The following is a 27,832-nucleotide window of genomic DNA, read 5'->3' on the forward strand; positions in this document are numbered from 1 at the left end:
TTACAACTATAAAACATTATAAATGTTTAATTTCAAAATTCTATGCAACTGGAGTATCACTTTTACCAACTCAAATTTCAATAATAGTTACTAACACATGGTTTTGATAAATAAAATAATCAAAATATAATCAACTAAATAATAATATTAAATAAATATAACAATAAAAATATTTAATAATTTTATACAATTAACGGGTTGTAAACAGATTATACCATTTAATTAAAAAGATTAATTTATTTAATTAAACAGGTTTAAAATCTAAACCTAAATATTTATTAGTTTGGATTTGGATTGGATTAGGAATGACATCTAAAAAAACCGTTTTATCACACACCCGATGAACACTTTTGCACGTACACCTTTAGAAACAAAAGTTCCGTGGAGCTAAAAGTAGGGTTTTGAATGGGTTTTTCAAGATTTTAGTACATTCATCCTTTTGTCTATCCAGGACCTGGAGAGAGGAAAACAGAGATTTTTCAAGATTTTATTACTCACCGTCTACGGTTGAAGAACTCCATCAAAAATCATCGTCGAGGGCAGAAAGAATGTTAAATCTATCACTATCTTCAACACAAAGTGGCTACATCATCCAAAACCCTAAATCCCCTTTCATATTAAACCCACTTCTGTCTTCTCCTCCTACAATCAAATTCATAAACCCCAGCTCAAGAAAACTCAGTCTGAAATGTCAATACTCCGACCAACAACAACGACCTGATGCTTCATCCTACTCTCAACCCAGAGAAGGTAACTTCTCTTCTTATTTTGTAAAATGAAAATGTTACTCAAAATGTGAAACGCGTTTTGTTTTGTTTCGAATTTCGATTGATGAACAGACGCTCCGAAGGTTTTCATCGGGCATTCGATATACAAAGGAAAGGCTGCTCTTACAGTCGAACCTCGCCCTCCAGAGTTCGCCCCTTTAGACGTATGCCTGATTGTTTCTTCTTTTACTGTGTAAATGTTCGCTTACTGTAATATGATTCTTTGATACACCTTGTTTGATTTTGTGGGTGATTGTTTTCATAGTCGGGGGCGTTTAAGTTGACAAAAGAGGGTTTCGTGTTGCTTCAATTTGCGCCTTCTGCTGGTGTTCGTCAATACGATTGGAGTAGAAAGCAGGTAACTTTATTTTCTTGATTTTCTATAGACAAACGAGTTTCTTTTGTGCTTCATTTGCTATGCTGTTTTGATGATTTCATTCTAAACTAAATGTGTCAAAATTGATAAAGAACCTGACCCGTGTCTTAAATACGACATGATTACTAGCTTATAGAAGATCTAATGTGTAAGATAACAATGATTGTTTTGAGGGTGATAAGTTCCTTCTACATTGGAAAAGATTACAATAAACCCTTAACCCTATGAACAGCCTCTGTTCTTAAAAGAATTGTCTATATTTCTTTGATAAGTTCATTCTACTAGTCAATGTTGTATGTTAATGTTCTGTTTATTATAGTTATTCCTGTTTTCTCATAATTTATTCTTTTTATAATTCCATCTGCAATTCCAGGTGTTCTCATTATCAGTTACTGAAATCGGAAGTATAATCAGCCTTGGTGCCAAAGATTCATGTGAATTCTTTCACGACCCTTTCAAAGGAAAAAGGTAACCTTTGTATATAATTTAAATGTCATTTATTAAATCAAATGTTTTTTTTAAAAAAAAAACTAATGTCACCATGATTTTTTACAGTGATGAAGGCAGAGTTAGGAAGGTTTTGAAGGTGGAGCCTCTCCCAGATGGATCCGGCCACTTCTTTAATCTAAGTATTAATCTTTTTTGTTTTACTATTTTCAACTCTTAATCCACTCTTTTCTTGATTATAAATTTAACCCAACTTTTTTTTTTTATAACATGAAGGTGTTCAAAACAAGCTTATAAACATGGACGAAAGCATTTATATCCCTGTTACAAAGGCAGAGTTTGCAATTCTTGTCTCAGCTTTCAATGTATATGTTCTTTCCTGCATCAATTTATGTCTTCATTTTTTTTATATGTAAAATTTTGGGTTGTTTTTTTAATAACTTATTGTGTGTTATGCAGTTTGTTGTGCCTTACCTTTTGGGTTGGCATACATTTGTGAATTCTATAAAACCCCAAGACTCGACCCGTTTGAGTAATGGTAACCCGCGATCCGGTGCTGATTTAGAATGGAGCAGATAGTTTTGTATTTTGAAGATGGTTTATGAGTTTGAGGGTGTCATTTTGTTCTTGTTTCTTTAGGTTATGTGAACCGAAGTTAGAATTTCTTCTCTCCCATTATGTATATTTTTGTTATCTTGAAGAGTATTAGGATTTACATTTGGATGTGGTTTTAGGAAGTATGGATTAAGTTTTGAGTTCATGTTTGAGTTCTTGGGTGAGATCTATCTTCGTATAAAAAAGAATTGCAGAATTGTTGTGAGTTTATATTTTAGGGCTAAAGTCAAATTTGTTCATTTTAACTTTTGGCTATCAGCTTATTTGGTTATTTAACTCGTTTTAAATTTTAAGACGTCAATAAAGTTGTTAATGTTTGAAAGTACATTGCTGTAACAGAATTTTACAAAGTTACGTAAATGGTTTAAATGGTCCCTCGTGACTATTTTTTGCATTTTAAGGGCATAAACTTGTTATTTACCGATTGGGAAAGTCATCTTACCCATTTTAGCAGGTTAACATGTCTCGTCACTTGCCATGTATACATATGAGGTAACCCACTGAGTCAATACTGAGTTGACTCGATGACATAGAAGCTAACACATGCAAAGAGTAATTACCGTCTTTAATTTCCACCAACACCCCAACAACTTTACAATGTCGATTCGATTGATTCTTAGGCATAAGTCTCAAATTATAAGGGGACATACGTATGTGGGGTTTGAAGTAAAACAAATCTGAAACTTGTTTACCATATTTGGGCAAACAATCCTCTGGAAGAACCTTAATAAGCAACAATGTCGGCTCCACCACCTTCACCCGACTCTTTAAATTCTAGTGAAGACATCAACTACAATGTGCTCCACTCAATCTTCTGTGATTGTGGTTCGAAGATTACAGAAAACCAAACTGAAATGAAAATTTGAAGGAGCAGCTTGGACAGGAGTATATCGTTTGCAGGATCAACCACATCAGTCTCCAGTACAAGTTGGATGACCATGATCAGAAGTTTAAAGTCGTTGGTGTTGCTATGGGTGACATGATGGTGGGGATGCTCTTGTTGCTGGTGGTTGTGCTCCATTTCCTTGTTAAGCTTAGGTGATGGGTTGATATGCAGCTAAGACGGTTCATGGTTAAGAAGGTTATTAGTATGTAGTTTTTTTTTTTTTTTTTTTTTTTTTTTTTTTTTTTTTTTTGCTGAAATATGTAAAAGACCTCTCTAAATGACAAATATTTTGTAAGTGAAATCCAATGATTAATGAAAGACCTATCTAAATAATAGACATTTTGTAAAGTTGGGTGATGTTCTTTGTTAATTGTTTTTTTTATCTTAATTAGTTGTTAATTTTCATTGAATAATCCGTTGAAAGTGTAATAGAATTAGGAAGAAGGAAAAAGTGGGGATGTTAGGGACCCCACTTGCCTTGCACAGTGGGGGTAATATAGTCTTTTACACGTACTACCCTTTCATATATACCAAGTAATTTCATTCTAGCACATTATTTTCTTCTTCAAATACTCTCCACTTTGAAGGTACATAATGAAGAACATGGAATGTGGATCTGGAGCTGAGGCTATAATAAGAACATCTCGTACTACCAATAACCTAGAAAGGCCCTTTTATGCATGCCCAAAAAAGGTAATTTACCATTTATTCAAATTCTGATGTTAACCCTACTTTTTTTTAAGATGTATTAATTTAAGCAAATAGTTGGAATCAGGATGCTCGTTCAGGTTTTATAGCTTGGGTTGATGAAATGCAGTGCAACAATGAAGGCGTGATGATAAATGGGTTGTTTAAGTCGAACAAAAAGCTTCAAACTGAGGTCTTTAAGTTGAAGGTTTACCTAATATGTAGTTGGGTATTTTTTTTCTGTTTAATCGTGTACAAGTTGTAATGAAGGTCAATTGGACCACTTGTTATGTAACTTGTAATGCACTTTGATGTGTTTTGAAACTTGTAATGTACTTTATTTTGTTTAAGTTGTTATGAAACTTGTAATGTAATTTATTTCGTTTAAGTTATTATGTAACTTGTAATGTACTTTATTTTGTTTAAATTGTTATCTTTTAGCTTTGATGTGTTTTGTATGCACGAAATATGAACAAGCAAATTAAACAAAGTCATTTACAACACAACCAACTTAAAACATAACAACTTGTCCAATTCCAAACTTAATAACCTACTACAACCGAATTCCAATCTTAACACTTAAATCCAACCAAACACAACCAAGTTAAAAGATAACAACTTAAACGAAATAAAATCCTAATCATTAAGCTCCAACGGGTTTGCACTGGTATCTCCTTTCCCATCTTTGCCCTTCACCCTCTTAGCAAGTTTCATCTTTATGATTCTCTTCGATTTCTTTCTTTTACATCTCCTTCCAGCAGCAATATCTCTGCTCTTTGACCCTTTTGCCCTTCATGCATTGATTTTTCTCCTTGACCCTTTTGCCCTTCATTGACACCTCCTGCTCCTTCACCTTTTTCATTGATACCTCCTGCTCCTTCACCTTTTTCATTGACACCTGTTTTCCTTTTTTTAACATTTAGTTTGGGCCTCCTACCAACTTCAGGTTTTTGCACTTGAGGTCTTTCAGCTTAAGGACATGTGACCTTGTTATGCCCCATATTTTTACACATACTGCATGATATTTTTTCCCTGCCTTAGACACATTGTGCCTTGGTAGCTTCTCTAATGCATCTCTTCTTCTGTTAACCTTTGGTCTACCTTGCATTCTTCTCTTCATTGGTGGAAGAGGTGGTATGAAGTCAGTAGGTGGGCACATATTGCTACCATTCATCCCCTGAATTAGATACTTATAGGTGTTCTTGTAGACTGCTCCATAGAACATTGTATCAACATAACCACCAACATCTCTATTGAGAAATGATATAGTTGCAACTGAATGCACACATCCATACCCATTAAGTTGCTACACTCTACAAGTGGAAGTCTTTTTATCCAGGTCAACAACATAGGACTTAACCATGTTTCTTGTTTCAAATTGGTTTAGACCACTTGGTAAAACCTGCCAATACCTAATGTAGACATAACATAAGTAATTACATACAATTGTGAGTTTAAAGATTAGAAAGTACCTTTGAGCTTTTTTTAATTGATTCGGTAGGAGTGTAATTGCTGGGCAAGGCTTGTAATCAGGCCATGAAATACCTTTAATCTTTAAATTGTATATTCTCTCCATAACATACAATCTAATATCCTCTAACATGGTGATGATTGGCTTTTTCCTAGCATCCCTTATCACATTGTTGGAGCTCTCATATAAGCCATTCTCCACTGCATCACACATCTTTCCCTTTTGAAAAAATGCTCTACTCCAAGATTTGGGGTTTGTTTCCATAAGATAAGCAAAGGCTGCATGGTTATGCACTTCAATCTCCTTCATGGCAGCATTAAATAAAGGCTCAGTGGATGCATTGCTTGCCTTCCAAAACATGGTTTCATAATGCACACCACTGAATCTTTTCCTAAAGTTGGCAACAATATGCCTTGCACACTGCCTATGTTCAGCAGTAGGCAATATTTCCTTCACAACCTCTAACAACCCTTGTGCAACAATGATAACATGTTATATAAAATGAGACTAGAATTTATTAAATTAGGAAGTAAAACAACTTACCTTATTCTGATCTGACATTAATGTTATACCAAAACCATTATCCAGTTGAAGGTCATCTCTAAGGTTTTCTAAAAACCATTTCCAATTTTCTTTGTTCTCTATACAGACAACTGCCCATGCAATTGGAAATATGTGATTATTGGCATCTCTTCGTACATCACATATTAGCTCTCCACTACATAAGCCCTTTAAGAAACATCCATCTAAATTTATAAACCTTATGCAACTCCCTCTCCACCCTTGCTTAAGCCCATCAAAACACAAGTAAAGTTTGCTAAAATAATTCTTACCATCTGGCATAGAAATGACATCAATTTTGACTGTTGATCCTGGATTTGATCTTCTAATCTCCTCACCATATGACCACGACTTTGCATAGTGCTCCACTAGTGTTCCTTCAATCAGTTCAATTGCATACTTCTTTGCTCTTCTACACTGTCCCATACTCACATCATATCGAATTTCTCTTTAATCTCATCCCTAAGTAGCCTCACACCAACCTTTTGTTTCTGTAAGAATTGTGTTGTGTAATGGGTACCTATCCATGAATAATTCACAATTGAACCTAACTTGAAGTTTCTTGCACACTTATGCTCATTTATGAGACTCTTTATCTGAAAAGACTTTTCCTCACTCATCCAAGAAGCCTACATCCTAAACTTGCACTGCCCAGAACAACATTTCACTAATAGTCTCCTACTATCCTTTTTTTCTAACATAACTAATATGTAACACCAAGATTTCCAAAAAACAAAATTTTCATTTAAATAATCAATTTAATATTAAAAACACTTGTTTAAAATCTTATTCACATTCGAATTACAAAACATAGTTTCATTTTCATTATAATAGAAGACCAGGATCCTCCAAAACACAACTCTTGCTTCGGTGTGTACAATCGAACCGTTGCCATCCCGCGTTACTGTAAGAACCTGAAACAACATAACATAAACAACGTAAGCACGAAGCTTAGTGAGTTCCCCAATATACCTTATGCACATACGCCTTTCCAGGCCCGACCTTCCGGTCCATGTGTCTCAGGGGACTTCCGTCCCTGCTGGGTAAACCTTCCGGCCTTACCCACGCCGACCTTCCGGTCCATCACACATCCTCCGGTCCATGTGTCTCAGGGGACTTCCGTCCCTGCTGGGTAAACCTTCCGGCCTTACCCACGCCGACCTTCCGGTCCATCACACATCATATCGCCTTCCGGCCCATAATACATAGCACATATAACATATAACATACCACATATAGCATACATATCACATATCATATCCGACCTTCCGGTCACACAGTCAAACCCTTCCGGGTACAGTATAGTGAGAAGACTCACCTCGCGGACACTAGAAGATAGCAACTCCTAAAGTCCCTTGCACTTGATACTCCGAGCTACAAGCTCCCTGTAACATCATATATCCCTTATCAATACTTCTATCTTCCACGTTAACTGACCCTAAGAAATCACACCAGTCAACTCTGGTCAACTGTCCATTGTCAGCTCGACTGGACTCGGCGAGTTCCCTGGCGACTCGGCGAGTCTAGTCGTCCTCACCAATTCCTGCAGAATCCCTTTCTACTCGTCGAGTATCCCTCTTGACTCGACGAGGTCCTCGTGGAAGAATCGCGGGGCCTCCCCGACTCTACTCGCCGAGTCTGATGAACAACTCGGCGAGTCCCAGTAAATCTTCAAGCTACTCGCCGAGTCTGAAGAACAACTCGGCGAGTCCATGCCATGCAGACGAGTAACTGCTTCCTGAAATACGTATGGTCCCGAAATACACAATCATGGGACCTTCTGGACCTCTAATCATCCTATTACTGGGTTACAAACACTTGGGTAACAACATAATAATTCCTCTAATCACCAAATGGGTTTCACAAACCCTAATCCCATAACACATCAACATAGCAGAGGATAATTCGAGTTCTTACCTGAATAATGAATCCTCTGTGTCCCCAATCCTCAGAATGTGACTCCCTTGCTGCTCCTTTAGCCAATCCCTTCTCTTCCTTGCACAACAATTCTTCCAAGATCAACAATGGCCCTAAGACTTTGCTCCAGATGCACCCACTCGATTTAGGGTTCTTCCCAGAAGGCTAAACTGAACAATGATGGCCAATGAGTGCCTCTTATACGCCCCAACCTGAACGGTTAGGGTTTTTCGCTAACAGCGTCGACTCGCCGAGTCCATATCGGACTCGTCGAGTCCAGTCGCGAACCCACGACCCGGTCTGCGATCCTACTCGGCGAGTCAAGGCTCCAACTCGCCGAGTCCCTTCTTGAAACACCCCCAAATCATAATTATATCAATATTTGAAATTCCGGGCTGTTACAACTCTCCCCCACTAGAACTAGACTTCGCCCTCGAAGTCTCACTCTGAAAATAGCTCCGGCTGCTGCTCCCGCATCTCACGTTTCGGCTTCCCTAGCCACTACCGATCTCTTCCGAGGCTGTCACTGAACCAATACCAGAGGTACCTCCTTGTTCCTCAGAACCTTGATCCTCCGATCTCCGACGGCCACTGGCCTCTCGACGTAACACAGGCTCGCATCCACCTAATCGTTCTCTAGTAGAACCACTGCTGACTCATCCGCTATACACCTCTTCAACTGCGACACATACCAGTGTCATGGATCCGTCCCAATTCCGTTGACAGCTCCAAACGATAGACCACCCGGCCTACCCCCGCAATCACATGAAAAGGCCCAATGTACCGGGACCCCAACTTGCCCCACTTCTTGAATCGAATCACTCCTCTCCAAAGAGAGGCCTTCAGGAGTACTAAGTCATCGACCTGAAACTCAAGCTCGAACCGGCGTCTGCCTGCATAACCTTCCTGTTAACTCTAGACGATCACTAACTCTCTTTAACCTGCTGAGTCTGCTTTGCCAACTAAAGTACGAACTCTGAACTGCTCATCACTCTCTGTAATCGGAAATTACCCACGATGCACCCTGCTCCAAATCTCAACGATCACTCGACCCATAAGGGTTAGGAAACCCTGAACCACCGGATCCCCGATCCAAAGCCCACTTTGTCCATTCCGAACCGACTGAGAGGTCCATTCTCACTCTCAGAGCAACCCTCACAAGTTCTCCCCTTGCCATCACATACACATACTGAACTAGTCCCAACACCCGCAGGTGGAAAGACCCGATACACTGATGATATCCTCGAACATCTCCCAAGATGAACCACTACATCCACTCTACCCTCTGATCAGATTCACACTGAGAATTTAAATTTTCTCTCTCCATGCATCCCCTTCAGAGCCTCAACCGACATCCCAACCGGATGGGTTCCTACTCCACTGCCGCGAACACGATGCTCAAAACCATACTCGAAATACTCTAACCATAACTCTGCTCTGCAGCTTTCACTTTCGTGAACTTGCACCCCCTTCGGAGTTACATACCCTCCTCTTTTCCTTTTCCACGGAACTCTCTTGAACATAATGCCACTCCAACCGGTGCCACGGTGCTCGCCCCAAGCGACACCACCCTTTTTGCGTAACTGCTATTCACATACTCTGGTTCTCATTGCAGGGGCTCTCAATCCCATGCACTCTCTCCACTCGTCAAAACCACTGCCTCCGCTAAACAAGATCACTAACCCGGGGCCAGACCTTCCAATGCAATCACACTGCAACATACGTGATCCGCAAATCTCAAACTAATCCAGCAATACCAACAGAGTCTCCAGTATGACTGGACCGACTCTCATAACACATACTAGCCACTCGAGGCTATATCTCTGTGGGTCCGTACACCCAACTCTGCGAACCCTTAGGTTCTAACTCTAGAACCTTCCGGTTCCAGCTCTAGAAACATGCACAACATAATTCCGTGGGGTTAATGCAGTACAACCATCACGTACCTCAAACGTACCAATACTCTGATCGCAAAATTCCGATTACTTACTCAAGCTTAATCCCGACCTCCTCTCAGGCCTCCACAATCAAATGCCCTAGGTCTGTATCTCGCCCCGCATACTCAACACTCGCTCTCGTCGGCCTATACTTTGCGCTGACAAACACTGCTGAATCCCGGCAGCTAAGCACCCTCACATACTCATCGATCTCCCGGAGAATTTTCTAATTCTCCCCCACTAAAGCACTGACTAACTGCCACCGATCGTCATTAACGACCTCTCAGAACAATCCTGCACAAAGAGAACATTTACCCACTGACTGCTTCCCACCAGCGTAAGCAACCCTCAGCAAAACACATCTCCTCCCTGATCAATCCGCTCAAAAGAATCCGATCTTTTAATTATCCACTCCACAACTGCAGATGCTACCCGTCATTCAACCCAGTGCCGCACCTCCACTATCAACCCTCACGAACGATGGCCAACGGAATTCCCAAGCAATAACCCATAACCAAACTCACAACCTGCCAAAGGTTGAATATCGCATCGAAAACCGCACAAAGTTACCGGCACTAAAACACCAGACTATAACCATACCAAACCATCAGGGAACAACGAATGCCCAAAACGAAACCTGAAGCACCAATCCATAACCATGCCAATCCCGCGAAACAACGACTACCGCATCGAAATCCACACTACCAGCACAAACAATACGCCACAAACAACGCAAGCTAATCAAGACATCAAGACAGCATCATACCCGCAGCTGCCTCCGGCACTGCTCCGTCTCCCTCTGCCGCAAGCCGATAAGCACAACCCTGAGCCCTTGGGCTCTACTCCATCCTGTCCTCCTCCTGAACTCCTCAAGGTGGCCGGTGCTAGAGCCTGCACCGATCCTGCAAAAGCTGTGGACAGTTGACCCTCAAATGTCCAACCTGCCGACACTGATAACAAATCCTGGAATCCCGAATTGGCACTGACTGCCGACAATCCCGTGCACCATGCCCCTCCCTTCTGCACTCGCGGCATGCACCATTGGGCCAACAAGTTCCGGTGCCATCTCTCTCACACTTCCCACAAGTGTGACCGCTCCGATCCCCCATTTCAACGTCTACGGTCCTGAACCGTTTCGGCGCCGACTGCGACTGCATCGGGGCCTGTCTCAGCTCACGCAACTGCAACTTAACCTCTAACTCACGCCACATGGCGGCCTTCTGCAACTCCAACAGGGTCTCGCACCTCCGCGCAGACACGAACTGTCTGATACCCCCCTGAGCTTACTCGAATATCGGGGCATCTGAGCCTGCTCCGAAGCGAACTCAGGGCGAAACATCGCCCTCCCAATAAACATCCTGGTGATCTCAGTCACCGACTCCAAATCCTGCTTCAGCTCAAGGAATTCCCGAGCCAATCTCTCCTTTTCATCTCGCGGAACATAGTGAGTACTGAACATCCCTCTGAATTGATCCCATGAAACCGCAGCCCTCTGCGCATCGGAAAATGACCTCGTGGTCAACCTCCACCAATCCTTCGCCCCGAGCCTCAATAGGTTCAGAGCACACCCCACCCTCTGATTAGCAGGGCATAAACTCGTGGAGAAACACCCCTCCATGTCTGGTAACCGTCTCATAGCAACCATCGAGTCCTGAACTCCATCGAATGTGGGAGGCTTCGCATAATAGAAGTCCCGATACTGAAAACCCCGACTAGCTCCTTTCTTTGCCGTTGCTACAGCCGCTGCAACCGCCGCGGCAGCCGTCTCTGCGAAAGCCGCATATCGCTCATCCAACTACTTCAATCATAGTGGTCCTGACCGACCCAAACAATTCTGGCGACTCAGCCCGCAACAATGCAGCAACCTCATCACGCCGGATCTCGCGAATCCTTGCATCCCGCTCGCTCGTGCTCGTCCGATCGGTAACCGGATAACAAGATAGCCACAAGCATCATCCACTACGAACCATGGTACTCATCCCATGACATCCCTCCTCAACATGCTTCGGTGTATGGTACCTGAACCATAGCACCACTCCTCAATCTACTCCAATGTATATCACTCGAACCACAACATCTATCTCAAACTGTTCCGATGTATGGTGCCCTGACCATAACATCACTCTGTATCCACTCCGATGTATGGTATTCGAACCATAACATCAATCCTCAATCTGTTCCTTAGGACCTTCAGAATGCCCCCTGTATCAAGTATGGGTCCTCTGCTTTCAGTAGTACGGGCCCATACTACCTGCCACATCTACCCATACTTTCCACACGGACCATCCCAGAGTTCCTAAGTAGCTGATAAACCTGCTCTTTCACCCATCTCATCGCTTCCAGCGAAATCCTCTACTCTACCAGCGCACTCATTTGGCTAGGTTTACTCCCTAGTCCCTTCCGCTGTCCTCCCACTTCTTTGCTATCAGCTGCTGAAGAGTTCCCAATGATGCCAGCCCTCTACCTCCTGAGTATCGTCATACTCACTTAGTAGCTGACTCCCATCATCGACAACTCCACAAAGCACAAAGCAAGCAGCATTCGAGCATTGAAGCATACATAGGACTTCCCATCTGTGGTAGCTCCACCTTCTCGGCTCATCCTCGGAAGTACCTCTGTACCCCGTAGCTTTACCCCTTGTGCGTTCTAACTAGATACTCTCACTCATCACATACACACAAAAGCATAACGCACATATAACAGCAAACCCTAGACTAAGGCATCACAAATCAGGCCACTCTAGTCCTAAGATGTGAAATACCTAGCCTGTCTCTAGCATGCAATAATATCTCATAAAGTGCATAATAGATATTTCATAATACAAAAGTAAGGGTATTTTGGGAAATCACCGTTTGGCTCTGGCTGATTGTACACACTGCTCTTTCTTGCTTTCTCTTTGAACTCTTAATCACTTTTAGAAAACCATTTATTTGGAAAACTTTTTCTTACTTCCTCAGTTTGAGTCCAGATTTACCCGTAGGCGCGTCCGAATCCTTCAAACCAAGGCTCTGATACCAATTTGTAACACCAAGATTTCCAAAAAACAAAATTTTCATTTAAATAATCAATTTAATATTAAAAACACTTGTTTAAAATCTTATTCACATTCGAATTACAAAACATAGTTTCATTTTCATTATAATAGAAGACCAGGATCCTTCAAAACACAACTCTTGCTTCGGTGTGTACAATCGAACCGTTGCCATCCCGCGTTACTGTAAGAACCTGAAACAACATAACATAAACAACGTAAGCACGAAGCTTAGTGAGTTCCCCAATATACCTTACGCACATACGCCTTTCCAGGCCCGACCTTCCAGTCCATGTGTCTCAGGGGACTTCCGTCCCTGCTGGGTAAACCTTCCGGCCTTACCCACGCCGACCTTCCGGTCCATCACACATCCTCCGGTCCATGTGTCTCAGGGGACTTCCGTCCCTGCTGGGTAAACCTTCCGGCCTTACCCACGCCGACCTTCCGGTCCATCACACATCATATCGCCTTCCGGCCCATAATACATAGCACATATAACATATAACATACCACATATAGCATACATATCACATATCATATCCGACCTTCCGGTCACACAGTCAAACCCTTCCGGGTACAGTATAGTGAGAAGACTCACCTCGCGGACACTAGAAGATAGCAACTCCTAAAGTCCCTTGCACTTGATACTCCGAGCTACAAGCTCCCTGTAACATCATATATCCCTTATCAATACTTCTATCTTCCACGTTAACTGACCCTAAGAAATCACACCAGTCAACTCTGGTCAACTGTCCATTGTCAGCTCGACTGGACTCGGCGAGTTCCCTGGCGACTCGGCGAGTCTAGTCGTCCTCACCAATTCCTGCAGAATCCCTTTCTACTCGTCGAGTATCCCTCTTGACTCGACGAGGTCCTCGTGGAAGAATCGCGGGGCCTCCCCGACTCTACTCGCCGAGTCTGATGAACAACTCGGCGAGTCCCAGTAAATCTTCAAGCTACTCGCCGAGTCTGAAGAACAACTCGGCGAGTCCATGCCATGCAGACGAGTAACTGCTTCCTGAAATACGTATGGTCCCGAAATACACAATCATGGGACCTTCTGGACCTCTAATCATCCTATTACTGGGTTACAAACACTTGGGTAACAACATAATAATTCCTCTAATCACCAAATGGGTTTCACAAACCCTAATCCCATAACACATCAACATAGCAGAGGATAATTCGAGTTCTTACCTGAATAATGAATCCTCTGTGTCCCCAATCCTCAGAATGTGACTCCCTTGCTGCTCCTTTAGCCAATCCCTTCTCTTCCTTGCACAACAATTCTTCCAAGATCAACAATGGCCCTAAGACTTTGCTCCAGATGCACCCACTCGATTTAGGGTTCTTCCCAGAAGGCTAAACTGAACAATGATGGCCAATGAGTGCCTCTTATACGCCCCAACCTGAACGGTTAGGGTTTTTCGCTAACAGCGTCGACTCGCCGAGTCCATATCGGACTCGTCGAGTCCAGTCGCGAACCCACGACCCGGTCTGCGATCCTACTCGGCGAGTCAAGGCTCCAACTCGCCGAGTCCCTTCTTGAAACACCCCCAAATCATAATTATATCAATATTTGAAATTCCGGGCTGTTACAACTCTCCCCCACTAGAACTAGACTTCGCCCTCGAAGTCTCACTCTGAAAATAGCTCCGGCTGCTGCTCCCGCATCTCACGTTTCGGCTTCCCTAGCCACTACCGATCTCTTCCGAGGCTGTCACTGAACCAATACCAGAGGTACCTCCTTGTTCCTCAGAACCTTGATCCTCCGATCTCCGACGGCCACTGGCCTCTCGACGTAACACAGGCTCGCATCCACCTAATCGTTCTCTAGTAGAACCACTGCTGACTCATCCGCTATACACCTCTTCAACTGCGACACATACCAGTGTCATGGATCCGTCCCAATTCCGTTGACAGCTCCAAACGATAGACCACCCGGCCTACCCCCGCAATCACATGAAAAGGCCCAATGTACCGGGACCCCAACTTGCCCCACTTCTTGAATCGAATCACTCCTCTCCAAAGAGAGGCCTTCAGGAGTACTAAGTCATCGACCTGAAACTCAAGCTCGAACCGGCGTCTGCCTGCATAACCTTCCTGTTAACTCTAGACGATCACTAACTCTCTTTAACCTGCTGAGTCTGCTTTGCCAACTAAAGTACGAACTCTGAACTGCTCATCACTCTCTGTAATCGGAAATTACCCACGATGCACCCTGCTCCAAATCTCAACGATCACTCGACCCATAAGGGTTAGGAAACCCTGAACCACCGGATCCCCGATCCAAAGCCCACTTTGTCCATTCCGAACCGACTGAGAGGTCCATTCTCACTCTCAGAGCAACCCTCACAAGTTCTCCCCTTGCCATCACATACACATACTGAACTAGTCCCAACACCCGCAGGTGGAAAGACCCGATACACTGATGATATCCTCGAACATCTCCCAAGATGAACCACTACATCCACTCTACCCTCTGATCAGATTCACACTGAGAATTTAAATTTTCTCTCTCCATGCATCCCCTTCAGAGCCTCAACCGACATCCCAACCGGATGGGTTCCTACTCCACTGCCGCGAACACGATGCTCAAAACCATACTCGAAATACTCTAACCATAACTCTGCTCTGCAGCTTTCACTTTCGTGAACTTGCACCCCCTTCGGAGTTACATACCCTCCTCTTTTCCTTTTCCACGGAACTCTCTTGAACATAATGCCACTCCAACCGGTGCCACGGTGCTCGCCCCAAGCGACACCACCCTTTTTGCGTAACTGCTATTCACATACTCTGGTTCTCATTGCAGGGGCTCTCAATCCCATGCACTCTCTCCACTCGTCAAAACCACTGCCTCCGCTAAACAAGATCACTAACCCGGGGCCAGACCTTCCAATGCAATCACACTGCAACATACGTGATCCGCAAATCTCAAACTAATCCAGCAATACCAACAGAGTCTCCAGTATGACTGGACCGACTCTCATAACACATACTAGCCACTCGAGGCTATATCTCTGTGGGTCCGTACACCCAACTCTGCGAACCCTTAGGTTCTAACTCTAGAACCTTCCGGTTCCAGCTCTAGAAACATGCACAACATAATTCCGTGGGGTTAATGCAGTACAACCATCACGTACCTCAAACGTACCAATACTCTGATCGCAAAATTCCGATTACTTACTCAAGCTTAATCCCGACCTCCTCTCAGGCCTCCACAATCAAATGCCCTAGGTCTGTATCTCGCCCCGCATACTCAACACTCGCTCTCGTCGGCCTATACTTTGCGCTGACAAACACTGCTGAATCCCGGCAGCTAAGCACCCTCACATACTCATCGATCTCCCGGAGAATTTTCTAATTCTCCCCCACTAAAGCACTGACTAACTGCCACCGATCGTCATTAACGACCTCTCAGAACAATCCTGCACAAAGAGAACATTTACCCACTGACTGCTTCCCACCAGCGTAAGCAACCCTCAGCAAAACACATCTCCTCCCTGATCAATCCGCTCAAAAGAATCCGATCTTTTAATTATCCACTCCACAACTGCAGATGCTACCCGTCATTCAACCCAGTGCCGCACCTCCACTATCAACCCTCACGAACGATGGCCAACGGAATTCCCAAGCAATAACCCATAACCAAACTCACAACCTGCCAAAGGTTGAATATCGCATCGAAAACCGCACAAAGTTACCGGCACTAAAACACCAGACTATAACCATACCAAACCATCAGGGAACAACGAATGCCCAAAACGAAACCTGAAGCACCAATCCATAACCATGCCAATCCCGCGAAACAACGACTACCGCATCGAAATCCACACTACCAGCACAAACAATACGCCACAAACAACGCAAGCTAATCAAGACATCAAGACAGCATCATACCCGCAGCTGCCTCCGGCACTGCTCCGTCTCCCTCTGCCGCAAGCCGATAAGCACAACCCTGAGCCCTTGGGCTCTACTCCATCCTGTCCTCCTCCTGAACTCCTCAAGGTGGCCGGTGCTAGAGCCTGCACCGATCCTGCAAAAGCTGTGGACAGTTGACCCTCAAATGTCCAACCTGCCGACACTGATAACAAATCCTGGAATCCCGAATTGGCACTGACTGCCGACAATCCCGTGCACCATGCCCCTCCCTTCTGCACTCGCGGCATGCACCATTGGGCCAACAAGTTCCGGTGCCATCTCTCTCACACTTCCCACAAGTGTGACCGCTCCGATCCCCCATTTCAACGTCTACGGTCCTGAACCGTTTCGGCGCCGACTGCGACTGCATCGGGGCCTGTCTCAGCTCACGCAACTGCAACTTAACCTCTAACTCACGCCACATGGCGGCCTTCTGCAACTCCAACAGGGTCTCGCACCTCCGCGCAGACACGAACTGTCTGATACCCCCCTGAGCTTACTCGAATATCGGGGCATCTGAGCCTGCTCCGAAGCGAACTCAGGGCGAAACATCGCCCTCCCAATAAACATCCTGGTGATCTCAGTCACCGACTCCAAATCCTGCTTCAGCTCAAGGAATTCCCGAGCCAATCTCTCCTTTTCATCTCGCGGAACATAGTGAGTACTGAACATCCCTCTGAATTGATCCCATGAAACCGCAGCCCTCTGCGCATCGGAAAATGACCTCGTGGTCAACCTCCACCAATCCTTCGCCCCGAGCCTCAATAGGTTCAGAGCACACCCCACCCTCTGATTAGCAGGGCATAAACTCGTGGAGAAACACCCCTCCATGTCTGGTAACCGTCTCATAGCAACCATCGAGTCCTGAACTCCATCGAATGTGGGAGGCTTCGCATAATAGAAGTCCCGATACTGAAAACCCCGACTAGCTCCTTTCTTTGCCGTTGCTACAGCCGCTGCAACCGCCGCGGCAGCCGTCTCTGCGAAAGCCGCATATCGCTCATCCAACTACTTCAATCATAGTGGTCCTGACCGACCCAAACAATTCTGGCGACTCAGCCCGCAACAATGCAGCAACCTCATCACGCCGGATCTCGCGAATCCTTGCATCCCGCTCGCTCGTGCTCGTCCGATCGGTAACCGGATAACAAGATAGCCACAAGCATCATCCACTACGAACCATGGTACTCATCCCATGACATCCCTCCTCAACATGCTTCGGTGTATGGTACCTGAACCATAGCACCACTCCTCAATCTGCTCCAATGTATATCACTCGAACCACAACATCTATCTCAAACTGTTCCGATGTATGGTGCCCTGACCATAACATCACTCTGTATCCACTCCGATGTATGGTATTCGAACCATAACATCAATCCTCAATCTGTTCCTTAGGACCTTCAGAATGCCCCCTGTATCAAGTATGGGTCCTCTGCTTTCAGTAGTACGGGCCCATACTACCTGCCACATCTACCCATACTTTCCACACGGACCATCCCAGAGTTCCTAAGTAGCTGATAAACCTGCTCTTTCACCCATCTCATCGCTTCCAGCGAAATCCTCTACTCTACCAGCGCACTCATTTGGCTAGGTTTACTCCCTAGTCCCTTCCGCTGTCCTCCCACTTCTTTGCTATCAGCTGCTGAAGAGTTCCCAATGATGCCAGCCCTCTACCTCCTGAGTATCGTCATACTCACTTAGTAGCTGACTCCCATCATCGACAACTCCACAAAGCACAAAGCAAGCAGCATTCGAGCATTGAAGCATACATAGGACTTCCCATCTGTGGTAGCTCCACCTTCTCGGCTCATCCTCGGAAGTACCTATGTACCCCGTAGCTTTACCCCTTGTGCGTTCTAACTAGATACTCTCACTCATCACATACACACAAAAGCATAACGCACATATAACAGCAAACCCTAGACTAAGGCATCACAAATCAGGCCACTCTAGTCCTAAGATGTGAAATACCTAGCCTGTCTCTAGCATGCAATAATATCTCATAAAGTGCATAATAGATATTTCATAATACAAAAGTAAGGGTATTTTGGGAAATCACCGTTTGGCTCTGGCTGATTGTACACACTGCTCTTTCTTGCTTTCTCTTTGAACTCTTAATCACTTTTAGAAAACCATTTATTTGGAAAACTTTTTCTTACTTCCTCAGTTTGAGTCCAGATTTACCCGTAGGCGCGTCCGAATCCTTCAAACCAAGGCTCTGATACCAATTTGTAACACCAAGATTTCCAAAAAACAAAATTTTCATTTAAATAATCAATTTAATATTAAAAACACTTGTTTAAAATCTTATTCACATTCGAATTACAAAACATAGTTTCATTTTCATTATAATAGAAGACCAGGATCCTTCAAAACACAACTCTTGCTTCGGTGTGTACAATCGAACCGTTGCCATCCCGCGTTACTGTAAGAACCTGAAACAACATAACATAAACAACGTAAGCACGAAGCTTAGTGAGTTCCCCAATATACCTTACGCACATACGCCTTTCCAGGCCCGACCTTCCGGTCCATGTGTCTCAGGGGACTTCCGTCCCTGCTGGGTAAACCTTCCGGCCTTACCCACGCCGACCTTCCGGTCCATCACACATCCTCCGGTCCATGTGTCTCAGGGGACTTCCGTCCCTGCTGGGTAAACCTTCCGGCCTTACCCACGCCGACCTTCCGGTCCATCACACATCATATCGCCTTCCGGCCCATAATACATAGCACATATAACATATAACATACCACATATAGCATACATATCACATATCATATCCGACCTTCCGGTCACACAGTCAAACCCTTCCGGGTACAGTATAGTGAGAAGACTCACCTCGCGGACACTAGAAGATAGCAACTCCTAAAGTCCCTTGCACTTGATACTCCGAGCTACAAGCTCCCTGTAACATCATATATCCCTTATCAATACTTCTATCTTCCACGTTAACTGACCCTAAGAAATCACACCAGTCAACTCTGGTCAACTGTCCATTGTCAGCTCGACTGGACTCGGCGAGTTCCCTGGCGACTCGGCGAGTCTAGTCGTCCTCACCAATTCCTGCAGAATCCCTTTCTACTCGTCGAGTATCCCTCTTGACTCGACGAGGTCCTCGTGGAAGAATCGCGGGGCCACCCCGACTCTACTCGCCGAGTCTGATGAACAACTCGGCGAGTCCCAGTAAATCTTCAAGCTACTCGCCGAGTCTGAAGAACAACTCGGCGAGTCCATGCCATGCAGACGAGTAACTGCTTCCTGAAATACGTATGGTCCCGAAATACACAATCATGGGACCTTCTGGACCTCTAATCATCCTATTACTGGGTTACAAACACTTGGGTAACAACATAATAATTCCTCTAATCACCAAATGGGTTTCACAAACCCTAATCCCATAACACATCAACATAGCAGAGGATAATTCGAGTTCTTACCTGAATAATGAATCCTCTGTGTCCCCAATCCTCAGAATGTGACTCCCTTGCTGCTCCTTTAGCCAATCCCTTCTCTTCCTTGCACAACAATTCTTCCAAGATCAACAATGGCCCTAAGACTTTGCTCCAGATGCACCCACTCGATTTAGGGTTCTTCCCAGAAGGCTAAACTGAACAATGATGGCCAATGAGTGCCTCTTATACGCCCCAACCTGAACGGTTAGGGTTTTTCGCTAACAGCGTCGACTCGCCGAGTCCATATCGGACTCGTCGAGTCCAGTCGCGAACCCACGACCCGGTCTGCGATCCTACTCGGCGAGTCAAGGCTCCAACTCGCCGAGTCCCTTCTTGAAACACCCCCAAATCATAATTATATCAATATTTGAAATTCCGGGCTGTTACATAATAACCATTTGCTACAACATAGTTACACATCATATGTTTTGGTTGTTTAGGACTCACAAATCTCATACCTAATACATGTTTTTTTTTTCTTTTTCCAATGAACATTCTCATTGTAAATAGCCTGGTCAATAGAAATTACCTCATCTTCTTGTGGTGGATCATATGTATCTTCACGAGGTGGACTGTGGGGGGTGACTTGCTCCTTTGGGCACAACTTACTCAGAAACTCATCATCCTTTGTCTTGTTCATAGGAATGCACTCATCAGGTTCACTGTCCACTTCCATGTGAATGCCATCATCTTGCTCACCTTGCAAATCCTCGTTTGGACCTAGGATATCATCCATACCACCATGTAAATCTTGCATGTCGATTCCATCATCCATATCCATACGACTGTGAACTTCTTCATGATATTCATTTGCACCAGATAATTGGTCTAAAGAACTGCCAAATCTACTTGCTCTTCAAGAATCCATTGATGTACATTAACACCAAGATGGTCCATATATACATTGATTACACAATCAGAAGCATACCATACTTCGATTAGTTCCATGTAATCCATGTCATTCACGATTAACCTTAATCCATCAGGAAAAACAATATCGGGCATGCAAAAGTACACATTCACACATATCTAACATGCAAATCTTTCAAGGAACTCGACAAATTCCTTCTTGTCCATTCCAGCAAAATCAACATCATCAAACCTTTGCTTTGCTTCATCTGCGTAAGTAATAGAGGGGTACCTGGTAAAAATTCTAGCAAAATGTAGATCAATCTTCATGAAACGACCATAGCAACAACAAGGTTCCCCGATTTGAGTGACTAACACTTGAAGAAAAGGATAGGATCGAAGAACAAATCAACAACAAATTTCGATGCGGGGAAGTTAAAGAAGAAAGATTTAGAAAGGGATAGTTGAAGGGTTTAAACGTACAGTATCTCTCATTAACTCCTATGCACACGTGGTAATGACATGGACTAAATTAATCTATTTGGATACGAGGTGGAAATAAAAAATTGCTAAGTAGGATGGGGTCACTGGGTGACCCCTTTATTTTTCCAAGAGTGTCATTTTAAAACAAGAAATAACAAGTTTATACTCTTAAAATGCAAAAAATAGTCCCGAGGGACCATTTAAACCATTATACGCAACTTTGTTGGACTACAGTGACAATGACCCTTTAATTAAAGACAATGTGTTTGCTTGAATCATAGTTGATCATGATTATTGACAATTATAACTAGCAATAGACAAATCTTATAGTTAGGTAGATATAGTAATGAACTTTAATATGTGTGGACTTATTAGATGACCATTCTATGTAGTATTGATTTTCATAACTATTAGATTAACAAAGATTAAATTTTGCATAATACAAACTAAATACGGGTAATAGAGATAGTTAATTATATGACAATTGTGTTAATTGTCTTTAGAATCATCAAGGTTAGAATCAAACTAAAAGACGTAAACACATTAGAAATCGATGGATGATTAACTAATATCCTCTGCACATAACAGATCTCAACCATAACGAAAAGGGTGTAATCAAATTCTAACAAAAAGTAAAAAAAAAAGTCTATTTACTAATCAAATTTTTAGTGTTGTTTTGCTTTCTTTCTTAGTTTGCAGTTTGGTAATAAATTCCCTTTTTATTTAATGTTTTTGGTGTAACCCACAATTAGATCTTCTGATTGAATCATATATGTCCCTCTAGTGTTCGACACTCGTTTATATCAAAGTTATATTACTAAACAATTGGGTTACTTGTCCATTTTATAATAATCTCCAATTCTAGTAAATGTGGTTATAAATTTATGACTGAATTTTACACATCAAGAGCTATGAATGGAATTAGATATAGTTTGTAACTTGTGGGACCTCGAGATTTGCTATATAAATTTATTAAGTTCATGTTTTAGTGTAATTTGATGATTAAATAAGTTTTAGACAGAGAATCAATTTCAACATTCTTATGGGACCTAAAATCTAGATAAACCAAGTTTAAAAAGAAGTGTAATGTAAACATTATTTTTGTTTACATTCAAGTAAATAGCCAAATATATTTAAACTCTAATCCCTGAAGAGATTACATATAAAATGGCATGGTCTAAAAAGTGGGGCATTAGAAAATTACTTTAAAAGGTCAAATGACATGTATAATCCATGATCACATTGAAAGATTAAAGAAAGCTTTTATTGATTGAATAATTAATAGAACCTTAATGCTAGATCAAGATGTGTATTAAATTAGTTAGTGGTTTTTAGTGAGATTTAATTCATTGACCAAGTCATTATTTTATATGAACTTGACAACTATGTAATGTGATCACCGTACTACTAACTATTCATTTATTTAAATATATTGGTCAATTCGTTAAAAATATAATATATTTTCCAAATAAATAAGTAACTATAGAAGTCTTATGCAATTATGTTATGTAAGAGTAGGTTTAGCTTGACTTCAATATTTCATTAATTTACTACTAACTTTTAGGTTTACTTGTCTACCAATGCTCATTTTTATAGTCGTCTTTTCTTTTTTTGCAAGGAAAAATATTACTATATAACCTTTTGGAATACATAAGTTTTTGGTCGTTTATCATATGTTATTCCGGTGGAGTTTTAAAGAGGTGTAGCATTACTTTCAATAGATTTAAGAGTGGAGGAATAACTTATGAATATAAATGTAAAATATCATAGAAAATAAAAACAAAATATTTCTAATAGTATTTGAAGTAGCTTGTAGATTATTATTATGTTTTTTAAATAAAAATTCTAAGTTCATACTTTCGAATGAAGTTTTTTCTTAAAAAACAAATGCTAAAAATTTCTAAAATCTCTCAAAAACTCATTACCAACCATACCCCAAAGTCTCTTAAAAAGCACCAATGCATTGTATTCTATTTTATTAAAAAGGGAAAATATGTTTAGATTTTTAAGTGTAAAAAATGTTTAGATTTTTTAGTGTAATCTTACGGTATATTTATCAAAACTAGCCGGTAGTATATAACATTTATTATTCTCTATTGATGTAGTTTACATATTTAATTCATTCCGTGTCTAGCCAACTAAAAATAACTAGTTGGGGTCTTTGGGATGGTTATGTAAAATAATTTATGTTTATTTGTAAAATTGTTTAAAATATTTTCGGTATTAAAGCAATTTTTTTAAATGTTTTGATTAGCTTATTTGATATCAAAATATAAGAAGCTTACAATTTCTGTTTAAAGATGTAAAAATGACTAAATAATAAGGGCCGAATGTATATATATATATATATATATATATATATATATATATATATATATATATATATATATATATATATATATATATATATATATATATACTAGGTGTGAGACCCATGTATTACATGAGTTTAATTAAAAAAAATTAAATATTAAATTTTAACAATTTGAAAAGTTTGAATTTATAAGAAAAATGAGAAAATTTTTGAATTATTAAAATTAATGTGGCTTTAATGTATTGAATACATTACATATATAAACTCTTTCTAATAAGCACCTTACATATATATTACCTTACATATTAAATGTAGAATTTTAATTTAATAAATGAAAAATACAATAAAATGACAAGTGGAAAATAGAAAATTTAAAAATTGTAGAAAATGTCATGTGTTCAAATGAAGGAGAAGAGGACATGTGGCAAAAAATTTTGATTTATTAAAGTATATATACACACACACACACACACACAGAGATTGCCAATATGGGAATTTTATACCTTCAGGAGGTGGAAAACAAGATGAATGATTTGGATCTACAAGGCTTGGAGCTCCAAGATGATTCTCCAACGGTATTCTCCTTTAAAGGTGCACATAAGAATACTTTAAAACCAAGAGGTTCTCTGAAAAATGTTTTGGGTTTCGAAGGGACTGGATTAGAGGATGGAGGCTAGGTATAAAGAGGCCATCAAGAGGGTTAGAGTCTTTAAATAGGCTCATAACCCCGGAAATTAGGATTTTAGATCTAGCATACTACGTGTTGCGTAGCTATACATATGCCCAATATAAGTCCTTAAATGCTAGTATGAAGTCTTTCTCCTACGCTCAGCGTAGGAGGCTATCCTACGCCCCACCCAGGACTTAAAAATACACTTAATGCCAAAAATAATCCAAGAAAAATCAAAGTTGCGGGTCCGGGTGTTACAATGACTAATATTCATATATGATTATATAAATGTAACTATATTCATATATGAATCTACCACCTCCCCACTGCCCCAACCACGACCATTGCTGCCACCAACCATCACCACCACCACCTCCGCCACCACCACCACCTTTACCACCAACCACCGCCAGCTCCGTCACCAACCACCACTGCCATATTCATATATGAATAATTACGCCCTCTATACTTATTCATATATGAATATACATATTCATATATGAATATGTTGGATTAGGTGACTAAGTCTAATAAGTATAATTGGTATATACTTAAATTGTTAGTAGCACAGTCCTTTTAGGGTTCCCTTAAGACTAGCAACTAGAAATGATGACATTTACATATATATATATATATATATATATATATATATATATATATATATATATATATATATATATATATATATATAGCGAGAGAGAGAGAGAGAGAGAGAGAGAGAGAGCTTTGATTTATTATTTGATTAATAATTTGAAATACACAATTTGTTAATATATTATGAAAATAATATATTAATTAGAAGTAGTAATATTTAGTTAATATTTAATCAGAAATTAATTGGAATTAATTTTCGGATTTAAGAAATTAATTGAAAGTGTAGAGACTGAAATGTAATTGTTCAATCGTTAACAAAGAGGCATTCTAGAACCCTCCACATGGGTTGGACGGTTTCTTGAAGCCTAAGGGCTTCTAGAATTGTCCTAGGTGGATAAATAGGAAAGTGGATAATTACTCGGTTTAAGATAATCTTGGATTGGGCCGTATCTAGGGTTTCCTGACTGCACTATAAATAAGGCATAACCCTATGATTTTCAGCCAACTTAATCTTTTGAAGAGCTAGTGTAACGCCTGGTTCCTGGTATGCATTTAACTCATTAATTTATTTATTTTGAAAGGGTAACTCGACGAGTTGGTGGCCCTAACTCATCGAGTAGAGGGCAGATTATGCGCATGGTTTAAGCTACCTACTCGACGGGTCAAGAGCCCTTGACTTGACAAGTAGATCGGCTAGAGTGCCACCCTAATTTCGGGGTTTTGCACCCTATTTAAGCTCCTTAACCCCCACCCCTTGGCCTCATTTCCAGCCTCCCTGTCCCAAACCCTAATCCATGAAACCCTAGAGTGTTATTTGAGAGTGTGATCCATTTTTAGCGATCTTTGTGTACTTTTGAAGCTTGTGGAAGAAGAAGAAGATAGAGGGATCAATAAGGTAACAGTAGATCTAGAAGCTACACGCCATTTGCTACATTTTCTAGTAGTCCAGTTTTTATCTTGACTATTAGTTCATTAGATCTCTTTATGTCCATCTTTATGAGGGTTTTCGATCCAAGATTTATAGCTTTTGGAGAATGATTGACCCAAGTGGGTATTCTACCAGGTCTAGAACCTAGAGGAGATGAAATGACATAAAGGTGCAAACTTTATGACATTAGAGACCCCATGCAAGCCTTAGAATGTCATATTGGCCTTTTTAGCCCCAAAAGGTCATGCATGTGGAAAAGGTGGGAACTTTACATGTCCATTTAGTGTTAAGAGTGTAGATTTGAGGTTGTAAGCTCTATTTGGGTGTAAGGATGGCATAAGGACCAAGTTTTGGGTCCTAAGGAATTAGGGTTTGAGCTAAACCCTTTAAGAAGAGGTACTAATGGGTAAAGTTAGAAACTTTACCCTAAAAAGGGAATTGCAATGGTTTTTCTGAAGTGTGAAGCTTGGATCTGAAGTGTAGGGGCTTAATCCATTAAGATAGCTCAAATATACAGGGGAACTCGGCGAGTCTAGAAAGGGACTCGACGAGTTGAGTTAGGTTGTCCCAATTCTATGTCAGGTAGAACTCGACGAGTTTGTGAAGGGACTCGACAAGTTGACTCGGTTGATCACGAGTCTGAGTAGTATGGGAACTCGTCGAGTTAGGAGGTAAATCGATGAGTTGAGTCGACTGGGAGTTGACCTTAACTTTGACTTTGACCAGGGGTAAAATGGTCATTTTACCCTAAGAAGGATTATCAGATTTTGATTAAGTGTTATTGTGAAATTGGTACCTGGGGAGTCGTTGGAGCAGCCGTTAGAGATTTTCACATGAGATTTCACAGTTAGCATACGAGGTGAGTTTCCTCCAATAGGAACGGGTATAAGGCACCAAGGCTGGCCCATTTAGTTAGTAGTAGTTCTAGACTAGGGTCTACTGTCGGGCGGGGCCCAATGTAGGTTTATATGCTTTTCTGGATTTCAATCCGATGTCGGGGCGGTTCTAAGGAATGTTTGTATGCTTGATGTCTTTGTGATTCTTGCATGTGTTTGTACTTGTATGTTTCCCGACTTTGGTTCGATGCAATGTCGGGGTAGTCTCGAGGAATGTTAGTATGTTTCTGGACTAGAATCCGAAGCCGGACAGGGCTCGAGGATTGTTTAAATGTTAATGATATATGCTTAGGTTACGTGTATCATTTGATTGCGTTCACATGTATTCCGAGATGTGCTCAATGTCGGGCGAGGCTCAATGCTGGGCGGGGCCGATGCCGAATAGGGTTCGATGTCGGGCGGGGCCCGATGCCAGGAAATCCGATGTTGAGCTTGACTCGATGTAGCAGGGGCGGGGCCCAAGATATATTTATGTGATATGTGTATGGTATGTGGTAGTTTGCGGAGACTCACTAAGCTTTGTGCTTATAGTTTTCAGTTTTGGTTTCAGGTACTTCGGGTAGCAAAGGGAAAAGCTATGTATGACTGCATGGGACACAACACAGTTTTAGCCTGGGATGAGTCACTCTGATATTTGATATGATTTTGATACATTGACAAATATTATGTTATTTTGAGTTACACGATTTATGGTTTTTATACGATAATTAGTATTATTGTTTCCTTTATTAATGATTTTAAAACGAAATTTTTGGACCATATTTTTGGGATGTTTCAAGTTGGTATCAAAGCCTTGGTTTAAGGGATTCGATCACACTTTCGGGTGTGTCTGAACTCAAACTAAGGAATTGGTATATAAATTTTCAAAAGGAAAACCTCTTTTTAAAAATGATTTTGAGAAAAAGAAAGGAATTTTAGAAAAAGCAAAAAGAACTTTGAAAAAGAGAAAAGGGTGTGGTGCATGCAATCAACCGAGCTCAAGTAAGTACTCCCGAATTAACCATACAAGTTTATGTTATGATATAT

The 27,832-nt window shown here is 41.6% G+C and overlaps 2 protein-coding genes across 2 annotated transcripts; one reads left to right on the top strand and one right to left on the bottom strand.

The window, feature by feature from the left end:
- The first annotated feature begins 342 nt into the window (after positions 1–342).
- Positions 343–2,415, top strand: LOC111891132 (single-stranded DNA-binding protein WHY1, chloroplastic). Its single transcript, XM_023887217.3, has 7 exons — positions 343–750; positions 840–931; positions 1,033–1,125; positions 1,517–1,611; positions 1,699–1,772; positions 1,867–1,955; positions 2,050–2,415. Exons 1-7 carry the CDS (start codon positions 549–551, stop codon positions 2,167–2,169), a joined length of 765 nt encoding a protein of 254 aa, XP_023742985.1. The 5' UTR covers positions 343–548; the 3' UTR covers positions 2,170–2,415.
- Positions 2,416–4,494: 2,079 nt separating this feature from the next.
- Positions 4,495–20,847, bottom strand: LOC111891128 (uncharacterized). The gene is made up of 6 exons (XM_023887211.3): positions 20,602–20,847; positions 5,822–6,227; positions 5,251–5,719; positions 5,096–5,190; positions 4,880–5,053; positions 4,495–4,748 (listed from the first exon to the last, which is right to left on the bottom strand). Exons 1-6 carry the CDS (start codon positions 20,845–20,847, stop codon positions 4,495–4,497), a joined length of 1,644 nt encoding a protein of 547 aa, XP_023742979.3.
- Positions 20,848–27,832: the final 6,985 nt, after the last annotated feature.

This window comes from Lactuca sativa, chromosome 3 (genome assembly GCF_002870075.4).
Source record: "Lactuca sativa cultivar Salinas chromosome 3, Lsat_Salinas_v11, whole genome shotgun sequence".
NCBI classification, from domain to species: domain Eukaryota; kingdom Viridiplantae; phylum Streptophyta; class Magnoliopsida; order Asterales; family Asteraceae; genus Lactuca; species Lactuca sativa.

What these genes read in the sequence shown, in the direction of transcription:
- LOC111891132 (XM_023887217.3), top strand. Translation starts at nt 549, where the DNA reads ATGTTAAATCTATCACTATCTTCAACACAAAGTGGCTACATCATCCAA. An exon ending in GACCCTTTCAAAGGAAAAAG is followed by an intron (nt 1,612 to 1,698) that starts GTAACCTTTGTA and finishes GATTTTTTACAG; the next exon opens with TGATGAAGGCAGAGTTAGGA. An exon ending in TTCTTGTCTCAGCTTTCAAT is followed by an intron (nt 1,956 to 2,049) that starts GTATATGTTCTT and finishes TGTGTTATGCAG; the next exon opens with TTTGTTGTGCCTTACCTTTT.
- LOC111891128 (XM_023887211.3), bottom strand. Translation starts at nt 20,847, where the DNA reads ATGGATGATGGAATCGACATGCAAGATTTACATGGTGGTATGGATGAT. An exon ending in ATCCACCACAAGAAGATGAG is followed by an intron (nt 6,228 to 20,601) that starts GTAATTTCTATT and finishes AGTATGGGACAG; the next exon opens with TGTAGAAGAGCAAAGAAGTA. An exon ending in TCAACTGGATAATGGTTTTG is followed by an intron (nt 5,720 to 5,821) that starts GTATAACATTAA and finishes TTGTTGCACAAG; the next exon opens with GGTTGTTAGAGGTTGTGAAG.